The sequence below is a fragment of the Triplophysa dalaica genome, chromosome 18 (genome assembly GCF_015846415.1).
Source record: "Triplophysa dalaica isolate WHDGS20190420 chromosome 18, ASM1584641v1, whole genome shotgun sequence".
Taxonomy (NCBI): domain Eukaryota; kingdom Metazoa; phylum Chordata; class Actinopteri; order Cypriniformes; family Nemacheilidae; genus Triplophysa; species Triplophysa dalaica.
Genome location: NC_079559.1, coordinates 5,000,613 through 5,020,670, shown reverse-complemented (window position 1 = coordinate 5,020,670; position 20,058 = coordinate 5,000,613). Strand labels below are relative to the sequence as shown.

Below are 20,058 nucleotides of genomic sequence, written 5' to 3'. Positions count from 1 at the left end.
GCGTTTAAGTATGTCGTGTGTTCTTGTCGTGTACGCATTATTTTTAGGGCTACTTGTTGGGAAAGGATAAACAACTTTAGTGTGTAACTTGTCCTGCAGAGTGGTGTTACGGACATGAATGACACGTCAAATAAGTATACAAGTGCTGCTTATTTAGGTGAATTGTAAAATGACTTTGTGGTCAGTGATCAGATTTGATCTTTCGACTTTGGTCAATAAACATTCAATCGCATGACATATTATAGAAACCTGCTTGCAGTGATCCAGAACGTTTTAGCAACCACGTGGAACCGCACTAAAAACCACCTTAGCAACCGCATACTAATGCCGTGGCAACCATTATAGCAGATTTTTGAGAGGATGAGCGCCATTCACATTTTCTTTAGAAAATGTAATATCTTCTAGCTCCAAATGTTAAACACAGCTGTGCTGCTTTTCATATTCACAACATGACACAGGTCCATTTAAATATCTGTGTTTTCAAAGATAAAGGAAAATGTTCGGTCACAAAAGGATTACAGTATAATTGCAAGCCTAAGGAAAGCACATGGAGTATTATGTGTTTGCGTTCAACCATAATAAACACGTTCATTTTATTTCACTTCCACTGTGTGCCTGCTTGTTGTTCAGAATCAGCAGTCCTGCTAGACGTGACATTGTTTGGAATCTGCCATTGGCCTTACGAAGAAAGGAGGACATTTTCATAATAATAAACCTGGTTCCCGATTCGTGTCTAGCGTTTCTCACGCTGATTCCCGGAGAGCCTGTTAATCATTCAGATATGAATAAAACCTTCTGGGACGAGTCTGATGCATTGCTCTGATCCAGACAGAGAAGAGATAGGAAGAGAACGCCATGGTACAGGGAGGGAGATTTAGGTAGAGTCTTGTGATCAGACAGCGGTTGAATGAGCAGAATACTAATGTGGTAGCGTGAGGACACCAGATATCTTAAAGAATTTCTTATATAGCTGGAGTTTTGATTGGTTAGTCATCAGCTCTTATACCGAATAAGTGTCTCTATAGTGCAGTCATCATCTATCACATCACAATGACGACAGACTCCACGGCAACCAGCAATTTTAAATGACTGAAAAAGTCAGGGGAAAATAGAGACATTATTGGAATACATTTGCAGCCACTTCTGTCCTAGAATCAGAAAATAGATTGTAGCCTACTGATGTAATGCTCACAGGACTTTATATTCTTACTTTAAAGACTCAAAAGGAAGTAAGGAGGACAATGAGAATATAACAATAAATAGCTATTTATATTTATACACTGTATAAAAAATCAATAGGTAGAGCATTGTGTTAGCAGTGCAACGGTTGTGTGTTCGATACAAGGAACGAACATACTGATAATCTTAATTCTTAAAAATCTTAAAGTGATAGTTCACCCAATTAATGAAAATTCTGTCATCATTTGCTCACCCTCTTGTCTTTTAAAATCAGTATGGCTTTCTTTCATCCGCAGAACACAAAAGAAGATATTTTGAAGAATGTTGGTAACTGAACAACAGCGGTACCCATTGAGTTGCATTGGTATTGTGTCTATGCAATTGAAGTGAATGGGTACTGCCGTTGTTTTGTCACCAGCATTCTCGAAAATATCTTCTTTTTTGTTCTGCGGAAGAAAGAAAGTTATACAGGGTTGAAATGACAAGAGGGTGAGCAAATGATGACAGATTTTCATTTTTGGCTGAATGAATAATCACTTTACATGCACTTTAATTGACACTTTGGATATAATTTAAACTTTGTAAACGTTGATCTCATCACACAGAAATCATTTTGGGTTAAAAAAATTCTGTAATGGTATATAAATGATGTTTTATTAAGAAAGTTTGGGAGGAACCTAAGTAATAATCAGCCCGCTGGTCTATTATCAGCTATCAAATATAGCTTGAGCATGTGACCCTCATCACAATCATCTTGGCTGGTACAACATCAGCAATCACAGCATTTACCCTGTCAGCTAAAGCAAGCTCCATCATAAATAGACAAGCACCTAATGCATCTTGCAAGTTTAACATCCCTCCTCCACCCCAGCTCCTCTCACCCTTATTGTCCCTTATTGTCCCGCAGAACCCCCGGGGGGGTGTGTTCTGGGCTCGAGCCGGTTCTGAGCCCGGCGCACTTGCCCTAACCAGGGTAGAGTGCTTCGGGTTCGGATAGACCCAGTGAGCTCGGAGCCCACTTCAAGCACAGCACGCCAAATACGCATAACCTTCATATCCATGCTTTACCAATTTATCCTACAACTTAGCTGCTTATATGCGAGGGTGAACTCGTGAATGGTAGAAAAAGCGAATAAAAGAAATCATTTCATCTTTAAACAAAACACACAAAACTTCACCCAGGGAGCTACACCAAATGTGCAAATCTTTAAAGCACCCGGTTTCGTTGTCTTTGAGGTATTAAATCAACAATTGAACCTGCAGGAAAAGGGTCTGTACTGTCCCTTCCCATTGTTTTTTCCATTTAACACACTGCACTGTATGTTCTAAAGCCGAATACATTGACTTTAATGCAGGCACACTCCAAATGCCCTGTAAGTCTGCTAAAAGCATGAACATAAATGAGATGTTCCTTGCCTGCGGTCTGTTTATGCAAAAATCATCACGTTAAATATGGAGAGGTTTGTTTGCGAGCATGTCTGTTGGAGATTAATGCATTACAGGCCTCCAGCTCTTGTTTCATAATAATGTGGAATCCTTTGAACAGTGCAGACTTTCAGATGTTAATTATTTACCCGTGTGAATAAACAGAGGCATATTTACATATTGAGAACCAGGTGAGAAAAGATGGTGATTAGAGGAACGTTGATGTTGACGTTTGATTGAACAACACGTGCCGATGTTTTCAATCTTATAATGATTTTATCACTGATCTTATGATCTAATGGGGTAGTTATTTGACTTCAAGATCAGAGACATTTTTTGAACTGTCCATGCTGAATACTATCATTTAAAAAAAAGGAACAAGACTCATTTAAGGATTTTTAGCTAGTTTGGTTCAAGATTATATGCAGTAATGGAGAAATCCCTTGTTCAGAGGAACTTTTAGGAGCAACATTTCACTAAAATCTGTTTATCTTGAAGTTAGAATGCTGATCTATGCATAACGGTGTGTACTTCACACGTGTTCCTCATTGACACCTCCTTCTAACACTGTCACTTCTCTCTCACACACAAGATCAATGTGTGATTCTGACTCAGCTTCGCTAAGATAAACTTTTTCCCTCTGTCCCTATAGGTCTGAAAACTATGGTGAACCAAGCAAAACATATTTGTGGTTTTAATAAATGATAACATAATATGACTATATAAATTAACAGGTATGATGAATAACAATACAATTAATTAGATTTTCAACAGCAAAGCAAAACAGGAACCAGCTGCAGTAATGACATTGTTTAAAAAAATTAATCCGTCTAAAATCTGTCAACAAAGCCGAGTAAATTTAGGAACAAATCTCCTGCATCAGTTGTCCTCATACACTGTGAAAGGACCGAAAGACTATATATTACACCTTATACACTGCTTGCACATAGATTACTGACCTCAGAACATTTTGTTCCCAGACTGATTGCTTCTGAGCTCAATACCTGATACACGCTCAGCTGGTGTCCCTGTCGGTGGGTTCAGAGGGTTTCTTCTTTTTTGTGTGAAGAAATTGCATTTGTGTTCAAGCAAAGCACATAAAGGTAAAACACAACATCAAGAAATCTTGGTTGCAGGCCAGTAATTCAATGAATAGGGTGTGCAGACACGCTGCAAGTGAAGAATAAGATGTAGAGAACAAAAGGGTCAAATCAGGTCGGTTGCCAGGTATATGGAGTGCAAATACAATGTAGAAGACATTGCATTAGATACAAAATATAAAAGCGGTATCAAAATGTTAGTGTTTGACAATAACAAAGTGTCACAATCATTTTTATTACATGAAGGAATTCAAATCTCGAATTCTATCTTTCTATGATGAATAAACATAAAATTCATAAAATCTTAATGTGTTGTGCCGAATATCTAGTGATAAGCAGTCACAGTGACCTACTGTGAGCTGGTGTCATTGTTTATTTCCACCAAAGGCCTCTAACCCAAATAACCATGTAGTGTTGCAGGCAAAGGGAGTTCCCAAACTCTGGATCCTGTTTTTCCTTTTCACATCATTGTTTGCTTAAGCAGCCAGTTATACACCATGATCATGAGGTCTCACTGCGGCCTTCCCCTTTTTCCCAGCGCTCATTGCCTTGAAGAGGTGACCTCACCTATTGTTCAACCTCAGCACAGAAACACGTTGGAAATGTTGCAAAGAGGTGACGTTTGGTTTTGCCTGTTACTCTCTTCCTGAGCAAAACAAAGTAAAGCTGCATTCATTTGTTGTAATATGAAATCATAATCAGGTGGTTTCAGGTGTAATGCAAACAAGTATTCAAAGAATAATGTAATATTTAATGTTTAATGTTCTGTATGTGAAACATGCAATATTGCATATCATGTAAGTGGATTTTAACCATACAGAAACCATAAAACATGTCACAGAATGCTATATGTAGCTTTCCTGTTGCTCAGTGGTAAGAGAACTGCGCCAACAACGCCAAAGACGTGGGTTCGATCCCAGGGGACTGCACATGCTTAGAAACAAATGTGTAGGATAATGCAAAGTAAGTCGTTTTGCATAAGAGCGTCTGCCAAATGCATAAATGTATATGTGCATTAGTGTCCACAAAATGTGATTTAAAGTGATAGGTCACTCTCTTGAATTTTAAATCTATATGACTTTCTTCTGCAGAACACAAAAGAAGATATTTAACCGGCATCCATCCACTTGCATTGATTTTGTGACCATAAAATAGAAGTGAATGGGTGCCTGAGGTGTTCGGTTATCAGCTTTCTTCAAAATATCTTCTTTGTTCTGAGGAAGAGAGAAAGTCATATTGAAATGACAAGAAATTATGAGTACGACAGAATTTTCATTTAAGGGAGAATTAATATAAGCATCACAGTATTCTTTAGTAATGTGTGACTGGGACATATTTACATTCCTATGGGACGAAAACAAATATATTTCCAACACAGCATCTAAATCAGAAGATGTTTTTTTTTGCCAGAAAGCTTAAATTGTTTTGAGAATCTGTGAGAAAACACTTTTGAAAAGAATCACAAATATCTAAACAATGAAAGACATTCTTGTTAGGTTCTATCTACATAGCTTTACGTGTTAACCAGTAAATGCCTGTTTTAGGTTACAATAAACTCATGGTGGATTGCACACTACGAGTCTAAATCAAGTTAAGCTGCATTCTTTTGATACAGGCCTACCAATAGTCGTTTCAATTCATGAACATATTTACATTCTTAAGATTCCATCAATTGATGCACGAAAAATCATTTCCATCTCCTATTGTGGGTATCAGCAAATGAAATGAAATCAAAGAGTAGGAGACATAACTTTAATGGCTTTGCTGCTAAGTTCAGTAAATGAGTAGGAAAACATCAGTGCTGATCAAAGCTGATTTTTAAATCAGTGGATGTATGAGCCCTGTTTCTTCCTATTTTCAAAACAAGGCAGTAAAGACATGCAACACAACAAAACTGCATGACATCAACGCATTAACGGCTTCCCCGTTCACGCTGCGTAAGTGCCGATGACTAATCGCTGTGCGCACACGGTGTCATTTCAGTCGCATGTACATCAATGGTACTTTCTCAAGACATTCCCACATATGTGAGGTCACACAAGGAACACAGATGGCTGATATTTAGAAATGTTTTCGAAAAAGCCTGACCTGCAAGCTCATTATGCTTCAGAATTGGCAATTTTCTAATCTCAAAACAACATAAAGCATGCCAGCATCAATTTGACTGCATACATTGAAGGGACAATTCACCCAAAAATGAAAATGATTTCATTTATGTACCCTCTTGTAATTTCAAACATGTATGACTTTCTATTTTATGCAGAACACAAAAGAAGATATTTTGACGAATGCTGGTAACCAAACAACAGTGGTACCAATTGACTTGCATTGGTTTTACGTTTATACAATAGAAGAGATTTTTCATCTATTAAAACAACTACACATAAAACATACTTGGGGATTACATTTCCACTTTCACGGCATATCATTTATTAACTTAGAGCAATACTGTGTGTACACTACTCCTACCGCCCTACACCTACACTGGCAAGGTATATATACAAGCTGGGACTCATCAAGATCATACACTGATATGAATTTCCAGGCTGTGGCCTGCAGTGGTATGATTCATAAAGGTCTGTCTAAAAAAAACACCACAAACATTTGAGACCGGGGGCCAACAGTGAAAACCTGGGCTTTGTCTCCATGACTACACAAAAGAGTTTTAGCAGCCCACTTTCTCTCTGATTTTGTGATGATTCACATGAGAAACCGGGGGACCCTCAACTCAAAGTCTCTCGCTTTCACTCTTCCCCAAGATCTGCAGGAAATTTCTCAACAAACAGTTAGCCAACTGTGTTTCTCCATATCAAAATCCATGTGGGTATGTGGTGCCCTCTATGCACAAATATTATCATTGCATTACATTAATTATCTGTCTCAAAGAACCAACAGGTGATGTCGAATGGAAATGAGACAGCTCGTAGACAGCCGGCTATTATTCAATAACTACATTTGCCTGATTAGATTTAGGAAATTGTGTGTTTTCTGGACATTGTTTATTTATGCATTGTTTGGAGGAAGTGGGTGTTTCTATCCGTGTTTCTATAATTGCAAGTCACAAATACACAACTCACATGTTTGTCTGAAAATGAAGGCTGGAAGCATCTGTAGAGGATGTGTGGCATCCTTCCTCCGCAAGAGAGGAAAGCCTGGAGGAAGTTCCCCAATACGATGAGTCCAGAGAGTCAATCACAACAACAAAACCATCTTGTTTGTAATATATTTAATAAAATATATTATAATTTAAATAGTTTTAAAAGTTTTATCTGTCTGTACATTTTCATAACACCTGGTGGGAGATGGAACGTTATACCCTGAAATTATAACAAGTAATTATCGATATTGTTTAAATACACATGATATTCATAATATTATAAATCATGCCGATTTAACGTTGCCTTGCCCTTGACAAACTGTCTCTCTGCCTCTATACACTGTATGATTCATTGTCTAAAAAAAGAGAAAACACTAAATAAGCTTAATAAAGATGAATTTTTATTACTGATTTCCTTTCATTATAAAAAAAAGATATTGCGATAATATCGTAATTGGGAAATCCTTAAGCCATGAAAATTTCTTTATGATAATACGATATTGTGTCAGCTCTCGTGCCCAAATAACCTGTTTTTGTTGTGTGACTTAATTCAACGTGGTCTATTTTTCATATAGTTACTCGGGTATTTTTAAATTGTGTGTTATTTGTAGGCATTATGTCAGGGAAAATGGTCACACGAAACATCTATCTGGGTCACACTTACATTTATCAGCACAATGCATTTGGACAGCTCGGAGAAAATTAGGGATGGCAATCTGTCAAACAGGATGCAATTGACAAGCTGTTGATGTATTCTTGCTGTGAGACAGACCCTATTTTAAGATCAGACAGGCGAGTGTTACAACGCAGCGTTGCGTCATCTTGTCACTTGAAAGTGGCGTGAAATTGAACCATTTAAATCTCACTTCCTTTCATCTTCTGCTAGTGATACATTATGCTACGTACAATACTGAGCTTTGGTAAAGCCTTTGCTACTTGATTTCCCAATCCGAACCACACATCGCACCTCATCCAAAACCTAACCATTTCCTGTGAGATCATACTATGGTTAGGATTAGGTGAGGATGTGGGCTTTAGAGACTGGGACTGATCAAGTAGCAGCCTCCCCAGTAAACCAGAAATCAGAAATAGGGGAGTAATTTCACAGGAAGTCAAATCTCTACCCATCATGATGCTGCTTATGGTGTTATAAGTGGTCTTCGATCTTTATACTCATAATCATAAATTGGGAAATATCTCTAGGACTGTGTGGGTCCTAAAGTGTTCTGATCGTTTCTTGTGTGTTGCTAGGATATTGTAAATGATATCGTTGCAGTCTCAATGACTCTCTGGTTTCTAGATATGGATCAGATTCCTCCTTCACTGAAAGTCTGTGGGAGTTTTTATAAGAAAGTAGTAGTTTTTCACTCAAAAAGGAAAATTCTGTCACCATTGATTTCACCCGATGTGGTTTTAAAATCTTTATGACACCTTTTTTTTCTGGGAAACACAAAAATATATATATTTTGAAGAATGTCTCAGTGATTTTGTATCAGTACAGTGAAAGTTAATGGTGGCCCATGTTGCTTGGTTACTGACATTCTTTAAAATATCTTCTTTTGTGGCCTGCGGAAAGAAAGGAAGTAAAATCCAGGTTTGGGATGACATAAGGGTGAATATTTGTGGCTTATATAGAAGTAAAACAATTCAAAAGACAAATGACCGGTGTAGTCTTATCTGAGGGCCTGACAGATCAAATGTGACACTTTGACATGTGTGAAGATAACCTCCTCTGAGGTGGGTCTTTCTGTGTTGTCCTGCTCTTAGGGGTCATCAAACTCTGAGCGAGATGTCCTGAGACACTGAGGTCCAGGCTCAGGTCAGTGTGATACATTACAGCAGGACTTCCTGACTTCTGCATGGAACAGTGGGGGTAAGCTAAGAGCACAATGGTGTGAAACAGAACCAACGCCCAGCTCAGAGTGCTATTGATGCATTCATAGAAGCATTCATGAGTCCATCGGATTTTAAAGTCACACAGAGAAGTTACTGAATATATTTTAGGACCTTATAAAGACTTTTGGTTTATGCATTATTACATTAGAAGCTGTCTGCAATAGTGTACCCATAGAAAAAGGCAAATGCTTGAACTACATTTATAGTCTGGCACTCATGTGCCAGCAGAAAATAGAAACAAATACTGAGGGAGGAAATGTGCACCGCAACTAGCAATTAGTGTATGAACCTGGTGTGGGGAACGTGCTGCTAAAATAGAGACCTCCTGTTTCTCACGGATAAGGGAGGGAATGGTCTATACTTAGTATGTCTGAATTGCATTGTTATATTTTAAGCAGATACTGTACATGTATGAAGATATGCTGCAAAGGACTTGATTATCATGATGTTCTCATCATTTGATTTATTTCAGTTTGTATTTCCGGACACTAAATCTGAATTTCAAAGCTTTGATATAGACGATTCGCTTATTTTAAAATGTCTTTAAAGTTCCAAACTGTAACATGTCATAACATAATGAGAAATGCATAATGAAAATATATGAGGCAAAGTAAATAAACTGTCCTGTTTTATTTTAAATGTTTTTGACTTTTTGTATTTTCTCAAATAATTTAGGAAAATTCTTGGAAGGGATAAAATCAAGATTGTCTCTGTACCTATGTTAAGACTGAAGGATTTAGCAAAATGTGTGGGTTGGGCTGCAGCTCCCTCCCTCATAATGTAAAATAAATGTGATTTTAGTTGCCACGGTCATGCTCTACTGAACAATAAATCTGTATCAGGTGTGCATGACCTTGTGCAACTACAGTGTAGCTCTGATGTCAGTGCAGAACACAATAAAATGTCAAGTCAGTTCCTGTGAGCCGAGGGTCACATCCACATATTACAATATAGTAATTACAGACAAGACCCACCAGAGAAAAGTTATCGAAGTAAAATTATGGGGAGAGATTTTAAAATGATAATAAATGAGATAAATACAGAAATCTGGTAATGAACAGGCTACAAAGAAATAACAATAAAAACATAACCTGGCTGATTGGAGAACATATGCATGTAAACACATTAAAGAAGTTATGAACTGCCTTTGTGCTACATGTGCAGTGTTATATGAACTACTGCCACCCAGTGGAATACTGCTGTAAAGAAATGTATAGAAGTGTTTAGTTTTTGTGTGGGGAAAACAAAATGTTTATTTTCATTCGTATTATACTGGATATCATTAATATGAGTAAAATTACAATGATTAAAACAAATCACTTCATTAGATTACATCATTTGCAGTGTTTTCATTCATTTGTGTTTGCAGTGGGTCATATTATATTGTTCCTATACAGTAGCAATGACCAAATATTTAAATAGCAAAACTTGTTTTTAATTGCACATATGTTTCCTTTATGAAACATTTGAGTAAATATTTTGATGTTCTCCCTTTATTCAACAAGATGTTGCAGGCAAAAGGCAATTTTTGGTTTTAGTTTCCATTAGGAACTCTTAACTTAATTTAGGCTATATAACTTGCAGAGTGCAATACATTAAACGTGGAATAAATATGGAACGTATGTCTCCGACAATGCATTTCAGACTTGATAAATTTAAAATGAGGCATGTAAAAATGTACTTAGAGCTGAATATGGACATTATTGTTTAATGTCTTTTGAAAATCTGAGACCAAAATTTTATACATAACTGTTTACTCTAAGCATGTGATAAAAGCAATAAACAACGTGATTCCTTTGAAGAACTTTCAATAGTTGATGAACTCTAATGCTGCTTTAAAAAAATCTGTATTGTATAATAAAGTTCACTTGACTTAAATTATTTACAAATAACTCATCAGAACGTTTGAATAACACAAGCTCAATTCTTATTGTTTGGCAAATAAATTATATAGATAGAAATATAAACAAACAAACAATAAATAAACTTCCAAAATACATTTATTCGATATATTTGATACTCACCCTTTGCCCAAACTGTGTTGAGAATTCCCATCTATGCCAAGCTTGATCACATTTTCTTCATTATTTAGTCCAAATCTATTCAAAACAAACATGTGAATATAAAAAATATTAGTTCTGTAAAGAAATACATGTATATGTTTGCAGAATAATATCTTAGTAAGCAAAACTAATTTATACATTTAAGGACACGCATTCAGATCAAAATGTTTGTAAGGTCAAGAGAAACATTACACTCAAGCAACCCAAACCTTTTTAGACGGTAGTGTTTATGAACAGTCCACGTTCAAAACCCTTAAGTCACAGATATTACCCATGTCATTTATTTTTAAGCAGAATCTCTGATAATGTTTCCGCATTGTGTTCTTTCTGTAACTTTGAAAATAATTTGTTCTATCATTGCACATTCGCAAAGTCTTTTGGTCAGTTACCATTTTAATACTTTTTGCTTTAACAAGATGATAGAATTTACAGATTCTATTGGTTTGTTGTCAAATTTTCAGTCCAAGGACAGTGATTTTGAACACACTGTTGTGTTGCTTTGTCTACTGGGAAAATTTTATCCACACATAGCCAGAACCATCCAAACTTACAATTTTCTCCTCTGATATAAAATCTCAATTAATTGAAGTCTATGTCAAAACCTTTCAATTCAAAGGCTTCTGAAACAGGTACCATTCTTGAGTCTGTTGTAAGATTTATGTTTAACTGTATTTTAATTATTTTTTAAACTTTGTTGATATGTTTTATTGATTTGTGTGGCTTTGCAGAATATTTGACACCTTGAATAAAATAAAATAAAATAAGTGCTCTGTAAACCTGTTTGAAAAGTGTGGGAAAAATGTCGTCTCTCTCCATTGGTTTCTGTGAACATCCGGGTACCGCACCACAGCAACCTATGAGGCTAAAGATACCAATATGGCGGAGGTAAGCTGGCTAGCTGGAAAAAAGTATCTGCTTTATATTGCGCATTTAAACGATTCCTTGACAGAGTTTCGGTTTTTGTTGATATCCATGTTTAAAGGAGAATCAAATATGTCTTCGCTGGAGGTTTTAGCCAGATGTGTGTAGAAATGACGACGGTAGACGGGTTCAAATGAAGAGTGATTTATCAGGTTCGGATAGGCCCATGAATCTCATCCCCGTTAGCTCGCAGGGAAAAAAACAAACACGGAATCGTTGCGTGTAATTGACAAATTCTTCGACATAAATGTAATTTTTTGGCGCATTGCACATTTTTTTTGTTCGATTGTGTCGATAGATTTAACGGTGCACATTTGTTTGTTTTTAGCTGTTACAGTGCAGGAGATGTGTGTTTATGGTGTAAGTAGATGGCGATTTTTGCGCTGTTTTGGAGATGACAGCATGTATATAGAAATGAGAGCAATCTGTTTGTGCCATTAATGCACTTTTCTTGCATTGAGAATTTTGGCTTTGCTGGATATGATTTGTGTTATGATTAAATGCAGCCCTGCGTTTACATGAATGTATTTTACTGTACATTACTGTATGTTGGGTTTAATATTTAACGTTACATGTAACTGTTCTAATATCATGTGGTTTAATTTGCTGTTTTGTACATTGTTTGTATAGTATGTAACCGATTAATGTCTTTTTTTATTGCGTCTGTCTGATCAGGCTTCCTTTGGGAGTTCGAGCCCTGGTAGGTGTCTGTATATTACTTAATTGCTTTAGGGATGATTTAAAATATTTTAATAACTTAAATGTGCATCATGAAGTGAATGAAGTGTTTTTTTTGCGTGTGAAATTACAGTGTCACGAATATTTCTCATTATCAGCCAATATATCAGTCTTTCAATGTTGCAGTCTTATTAATATGTTGATGATTCAAATAAGTTTTGCTTTTTTGGAAAATGTTTCAACCAAAATCGGTAATAGTTTTTTTTCTTGCACAGTTGGCTCTTTGTCCTCCGAGGATCATGACTTTGATCCAACAGCAGAGATGTTGATTCATGAATATGATGATGAAAGAACCTTAGAGGAGGAGGAACTTCTGAATGGACAAAAGAATTTCAGGGCAGAACTGGCAGACTTGGAGAGGGTAACGTGCATATAATCTTAAGTATCCACTACTAATTATTATTATTATTATTATTATTATAAGTATAGTTATTATGTAAGGGGTGATATGGTGCGATTACGTGTTTTTCAGTGTTGCCCATGCATGTTTTAGAGACATAAAATAGCAAAAATCAAAGTGTCTGAACAAAAGATGCATTTTATCTTAAAGCGAATGCTCACCAGACCTGCCTTAAATGTCTCGTGTAACCACACCCTCATAAATCTACATCAGTTCGTGATATGATTTGACTAAGACCACCCAAATGTACACGCAAGTAAGGTGGGCGTACCTGTCAGTTTGTTAAGAGGCGTTACGTTCCAGAGTTTTCCCTGATCTTGTACACACACGCAAGTAGGCCTGCCGTATGTTTAAGTGGCTTAACCAAAGTGACTTTGACATATTAAAAGTTCTAATAAAATTAGATGAAAATGACAATTATGAAGTTATACAAAACATTACTTTTAGTCAACCAAACAGAAATATTTTTTTAATCAAGTAAAGCTTTTTATCATTTTCAACTAACTTTTCTGCTCACTATAGCCAACAGAATTGAGTTAATGTTCTCTTATATTTGCTATTGACTGAAAAGCTCAAAAGTTTAAATGAATCGGTTCAAATGAGTCGTTCTGAACTGAATGTGCGTTCATGCTGGAAAACTCGCTCTGTACAGTATACGCTGATTCAACGATCCAACTGCACAGCTAAAGTTATGATCTAAGAAATTTCACGAAATTAAACATACTCTGATGCAAAACAAACAGATGCGGAACACAGCCAACTCTTGTTCTGCAACTCTTTTAGCGCCTTTGCTGATAACGAAACAGCGCCTCTACTGTGGCGTAATGCCGCAACTGCAGTTACAAATGACTGTTAAAAGCTCGCAGCATGTCTTGTGAAGACATTATTTGGGCGAGAATCTGAGGCCGCATGACATTTGACAGAGGAAGCCAATTTCTCTATGCATCCAAAACCCTGAATTACCGTCACATGCTTGCAGTATTCGATCAATCACTACGCACTTGTTAACTGGCCAATCATAGCACCTCTCACTTTTCAGAGCGATGTGCTTTGTTAATAGTCCGTGCATTTCAGAGAGGCATGCAAAGAGGAGATACAATCATTCAATGTTTCGAACCTTAAATCCTATATACACATTGCATTACATCTAAAACACACAATAAAATTTGTTTTAGCCTTGTCATATGACCTCTTCAAAATGGTTATCCTGAGGAATCACACCTGTGAATCTCAATACCAAAAGCATTTGTACAGTGTTAATCTTGCGAGAACATAGACTCTATTTCTGCTGTTCTTAAACCCGAACAGGAAGGAAACATGCCGATTGAAGATTTGTTGGCCATGTACCGTTATGAGGCATCAGACAGTACAGGTGCAGGATCTAGCATTGACAGCTCTTCTGTTGAACTATCAGATGATCTGCCTGACATGACGCTAGACAAGGTAATCAACTTCATTTTGTTTGGGTTTTATACGTAGATAAGGTGCCATTTATGCAGCTGTATGTTCCTGGAAATATATAATTATGTTTCATGGAAATATAACTGAATACTTGATAAACAATGAAATCACTCTTGCTAAAGGAGGAGATTGCGAAGGATCTCTTATCAGGAGATTATGAGGAGGAGACTCAGTCCTCTGCTGATGATCTGACCCCTTCTGTTACCTCCCATGAAGCCACAGACTTCTTCCCAAGAACACTGAGATGTGAGAAGAAAATAGTTTTTTATGTGTTCATAATCTCAACTTTATATTCTGCATTAACAGAACAGTTTCCTCTTAAAGTAAATTCTGTCATTGTTTACTCACCTTCATGTCTTTAAATCTGCTTGACTGTCATTTATCTTTAAAACACAAAAAGGAGAAACTGTAAAAATGTAAAATGCACCATTTAAGTGGTCTTTACTAGTTGTGCACTATGTACTAAGTCTTCTTAATTGTTTTTTAGAAACTTTATAATTGTGGTTTGGAGCAGCATGAGGGCCAATCAGAACCATTGAGAGAGAGTCATGTCAGCTCTGTTGACTCCAATGGAACAGAGTGATAGTTCCCGGAAGTTACTAGTAATGCGCCATGGAGCTGCAGCAAAACAGATCGAATGTGGCAAATATTTGACCCATTTAAAGACGTTAGTCAATTAATGAATGAATGTGTGAAATAAAGCATTTAAAGAAAAAAAGTAACTTCCTGGAACTATCTGTGAAGGCTCCATTAACAATGAGACACGTGCTAATTTTGAACCTCTGTTGTCACGACTCTCTCTCAATGACTCAATCAACGACTGCTGCAAATCAACGACTGAATGATTGGCTTTTAAATAAAAAAGCCCTTTATGACGCAGTGTATTAACCATTTACATTCACACATCCATATAAACAGTAGGTCATAATTTATGTGCTTGATTTTTTATTTATTGCTTTTTTAACAGCCAACATGAACGATGATGGTGATAAAGATTCTGAAGGGGAGGAGGATGGGGTGAGCAGTGAAGATTCAAGAAAGGTTCGATTCACATTTTAAATACACAAAGATTCACAGCTATTAAACTGTACTTGACAAGTTACATTGTCCCACTTAAAGTAAAAAACAAAAGCCTTTTTTTTATTATGTCTTGCCTCTGAAATACAGGAAATAATGGTTGGGTCCCAGTATCAAGCAGAGGTTCCTGTGGGCCTCAGCCACTATAAGGAGGATGAGAAGGGTGAGCATTTTGATTAAAGAATACATTTTACGAGATCATCTAAATTACATTTTATGCAGTGTGTAATGTTGCCATGTGTGAATGTAAGCAGTCTGCCAAGTTGTAAAGCCGAAGGTGACTGAATAGCAAAGTTATTGGCTCGGAAAAAAGAGAGTCGACTCATTAAATAGACTTAATATTATAGAATTAAAGTACTTCGTTCCTTATGAAGATGGGAGATTTTATCGTGTTTGTTCCATTTAAAGTGTACGAGGAGGAGGACAAGCTGCTATGGGTTCCTGATGTGCTGTCAGAATGTAAAGTGAGAAACTACCTCAGAGAGGCTCTGTCACAGACTACAGACGGAAACACAGACGACTGGACATCGGCACACATACGAGATAATGAACAGGTCTTTCCTCTCTCAATGCTGTCATCAAGTCATATGAAGATCTTGTGCCTGTATTAGAGCTGGTGATGTGACGTTTTAATGGCATTATTACGCTGACCATCTCCCTATCTTTTCTAGGCCTTGTTTGAGCTTCATAAGTGTGATTATGACACTTGCGAGGCTCTGACACGATACTGCAGAAATGCGAGGACGTCAAAAGGTGGGCTGAAGTTTTGAACCAGCTTGATATCTTTTGTACCTTTAATGACATAAGGATAACTCTTGATTTCGGTGCTTTGATAGAAGAATCACCACCATGGTCAGAGGATGAATGCAGAAACTTTGAACATGCACTGCTGATTTACGAGAAAAATTTCCATCTTATTCAGAAACACAAGGCAAGTAGTAATGTATGGTGGCGGTGTCAGAAAGTCTGAATTCACTTAACATCTTTTAGCAAGTCTTAATATCTCTACCAAATTCCGTTTCAGGTTCAAACGCGGACTGTGGCAGAATGTGTGGCCTTTTATTACATGTGGAAAAAGTCTGAACGTTTCGACTACTTCGCCCAACAGAATAGATTTGGCAAGAAGAAGTACAGTAGTTACCCGGGTGTGACGTAAGTCAATGCAGTGCGGTAACCTGGATGCCCACAATGTTTCATCAGTTTGTTTAGTTGTTGTGAAAGTCTATTCTGTAGGGTCATCTTGTAAGCTTATTTTGTCCTTAGAGACCTGATGGATCGGCTGGTGGATGAGGCGGAAGGTCTGGCGATGGACAGCACATCCTCTGTTTGTTCAGGTGGAGCTGGAGGACGAATCGAGACATCGGCAGAACAACAACTAGGGCTGCTCAACTCCATCACTGCCAGTGACCTCACAGGTATCTTGCAATCAATTTTGATCAAGATTTCCAGCTATTTTTTATTAAAAACCAAATTATTGTTATTTACATTTTTTAAATAAAAACTTTTGTACTCTTACACAAAATAAAAGGCAAGGAAATGCTGGAAAGGATTATTAATCGTCACCTTTTTATTTTATGTAGCCCTTAGTAACAGCGTAGCAACCGTGTGCAGTGGTCCCGGAGACGTGAGTTGTCTGGACTCCCCTTACTTTTCCCCTCTGGAGAGTATACACAGAGGAGCCCTGAACCACGACGAGCAGATGAACTATGCCGCAAACGGAGGAAGCAGCTGCGCCAATATACTGGATTCCGCTTTCTACCGCTCCGACCTGAGTCAGATTGGCATGTGCGGCACCAAAGACACCGAACGACCCTCCAAGAGGTTAAAGATGGGCCTCACAGAGTCTTTCATAAACGACGTGTCCGTTTCAAACCTGGCCGTGGACTTTGAGGGCAGACGAACACATCGCATCACGGGAGCCACTATGGCCGTGTCGGTCACAGACTTCAGCAGTATAGGGGGTGGCGACCCCAACGGTTTCATCAGCTCCCACTCCCGACATCACCAGCACACCGCACTTCAGTCCGACTGACTTCCTCTTGCCCTCCGGATCCACATTCACCCACTCGCTGACTATTAGTTGTTTTTCAATTATATATATATAAAAATATACCGTTCGGTCTTTTTTGTAATATGACATCAGTGATGTCTGTATTGTACAGAGCTAAGAAATCTTGATTTCTCAAGAGATTAAATAGCCATTTATTTTTCTGGTCTTTCAGATATTTAAAAAGATTTCCGTCTATGATGATATACAGCTAAACCTAAATGCTGGAGCAGAGAGTTGTTGACTCGTACTGTAGTAATCTCAATGCCTGCATCTTTCAAGATTTACTGTCCTGCAAAAAAGTCGCTTCCGCCGAAAACTGCGCTGTTTCTTGTCGTTTCCGTGTTTGTGTGTTTGTTTAGAAATTGGGTACTATTTCTGTGTTTACAAAACCCAAGATCATGTAGTCGTTGGGAAATGTAGCATTTTGTATATCACAAACCTGGCTTTTATAATTGAGAATAATGAACTTTTTGGATCAAAGAGTACATGAAAAAACAGAAAGCACTTCTGGTCACTGAGGCGATTTTCGCGTTGCCTGCATTCCCACATTTTCCTACAAACCATTGAGGTTTCTATATTTTGTTTGAAAACCTGGTTGGTTTTATGAGTTCAAGTTAGGATTTTTAAGCTGTAATAACATCCAAAAACAACTGTGTTTGTTTAAACCTGTTGATGATCATAAGATAGGGCAGGAAAGGCATATTTTTCATTGTGTCTCAATTTTCCAGAACTTTAAAGTAGGATTTAAGATGCCAATGAACAATGATCGAAACTGAAGCTTGTTGGCTTAGTACTAAAAGCTGCAAGGGAGTATTATGATTCAGGTGGTGCTATTAAGTCACCCGTGCTTAACAGTATTAGTATAATTTCAACTGTATATAAATTAAAATGTGAGACGTTCCCCGGGAGGCAGTTTTGCTGGTGTTCTTAACTGCATATGCTTCGGTACAGATTAAACCAGTATTTTTCAGCTATGCATTATGTATATTTGGTAGCTGCCAGAAATACTAAGTCCTTCAGAATTTAGCTTATTGTAAATCTTGTTTACTTGCTTTGTTTTTCCTCACAATTTTGCCAAGTTCATCAAGATTCTTGTATGCATGGAGCAGATTTTTTTTTTTTGATGTTACTAGCTGTTAAACATTACATGCCAAAAATCAGTCAGCTGGACACACCGTATCAAAATCCTTTCTGCTCTTTGCATGCAAAAAAACAAACAAATTAAATTACCATATAGTTAATTTAAATGCTTTGACTTTGGTTGGGTTGAATGCAAAAATGATATAAAAAATGTTTATGGCAATAATATGTAGATATGTATAGATTGTTCATTGAATTTTCATTGATTGTTTGTATTGCCTTATGTTTTGTTTACGGAATTAAGAGACGTCAAAATTGTGCATGCTAGCATCGGTTGTTTGCAAAAGTGCCACTGATTAGAGAAATTATTTTGCGTGGCACCTTTTGGACACTCCCATGTAAGCCTCTCTTATTTTTACTTTCTCGAAGAAAATGTTTCTGTCAATAAGTAGAAAGGTTTACCATCATTACCTTGACTTGTAATGGCTGCTATCAGTAATGTGAAGAGTTTGTTTAATGCACTGCTGTTGCAATTATAAGTTGAATTGAAAGTCTTGTGCATCTACATTGTTAATACGTGGTAAAGTACTCATTAATGGCATGTTTGCGATGACACTGATTGAAATGGATTCACGGATACCAATATTCATTGACGGGGTTCGAAAGCACTACAGAGATTTTGTTAGAATTTTCTTTATGGTCAAAATGCAGATTAGGAGAGAACACAATGTAGTACTTTGTGCTCATATAAAGTTTTACTTTTTTTTTTATTTTTGTACTTTAAAAGTCTTTGCGCCTATTATTCTGTATAGGTATTATTTCTTTTATAAATGATACCCTGAACTGCACATTTATGTTTATTCAGCTAGGTTTGCTAAAGTACAGACTGAAATGTAAGGCAAACTAAAAGCTTACAGGTTGGTTTGACCTATAGAAATAACACATCTTAAAAACAAGTGATATTAAGAAAATTTTGATGATGCGTTTTATTGTATTTAATTTAGAAATTTAAAATACTTATAAGGTAGAGATTTCACATTCAAACATGGGGGTAAGTGGTAGAATTTGTTATTTAGACCAACAAATCCTATAAATGTGTTTCCATATATTGGCCTACAGACAATCATAACATTAAATAACTGAGTTATTCAAACAGATATCTCTATTGTTTATAAAATATGTACATAATTGCTTTGTTTTGCATTATTTTGTATTTTTGTTGTACTTTATTACTTGGTGTAAAAAGTTCCAGAAATAAAAGCTCTGGATGTGTAATTTGTGGTAATTTTACTCCGAACACACATATTTTACCATGCTTAAATCAAACAGATACACAATTATATTTGTACCTTCATGATGTAGGGGCAGGACATATGGTTTTATGGAACATGTGATTGTTTCTTAGGGTTTGTATCTTAGAAAAAGACAATACACAGTTTCAAAAAAAAAAAAAAAATTTTAATTGTTCAGATCTACAATATTTGTAGTGGTATATTTTCATCCGCGTGGATCAGTATAACATACTGGCACTGAGTGCAAAGATTTGCACAAAAGACAGAAGAGGTAATATA

General features: G+C 36.8%; 1 protein-coding gene across 3 annotated transcripts; it reads left to right on the top strand.

Moving 5' to 3' along the window:
* The first annotated feature begins 11,631 nt into the window (after positions 1 to 11,631).
* Positions 11,632 to 19,997, top strand: mier3b (mesoderm induction early response 1, family member 3 b). 3 transcript variants are annotated; one of them, XM_056729499.1, is made up of 13 exons: positions 11,632 to 11,645; positions 12,357 to 12,381; positions 12,635 to 12,780; positions 14,128 to 14,262; positions 14,403 to 14,526; positions 15,248 to 15,321; positions 15,448 to 15,520; positions 15,766 to 15,911; positions 16,029 to 16,110; positions 16,197 to 16,288; positions 16,382 to 16,509; positions 16,621 to 16,772; positions 16,938 to 19,997. In XM_056729499.1, exons 1-13 carry the CDS (start codon positions 11,637 to 11,639, stop codon positions 17,387 to 17,389), a joined length of 1,638 nt encoding a protein of 545 aa, XP_056585477.1. In that variant the 5' UTR covers positions 11,632 to 11,636; the 3' UTR covers positions 17,390 to 19,997. The 3 variants fall into 3 exon arrangements, with proteins under 3 accessions (XP_056585477.1, XP_056585476.1, XP_056585478.1); XM_056729498.1 differs by having other exon boundaries at positions 16,194 to 16,288; XM_056729500.1 differs by lacking the exon at positions 11,632 to 11,645 and adding an exon at positions 11,653 to 11,833 and having other exon boundaries at positions 16,194 to 16,288.
* The last annotated feature ends 61 nt before the right edge of the window (positions 19,998 to 20,058 follow it).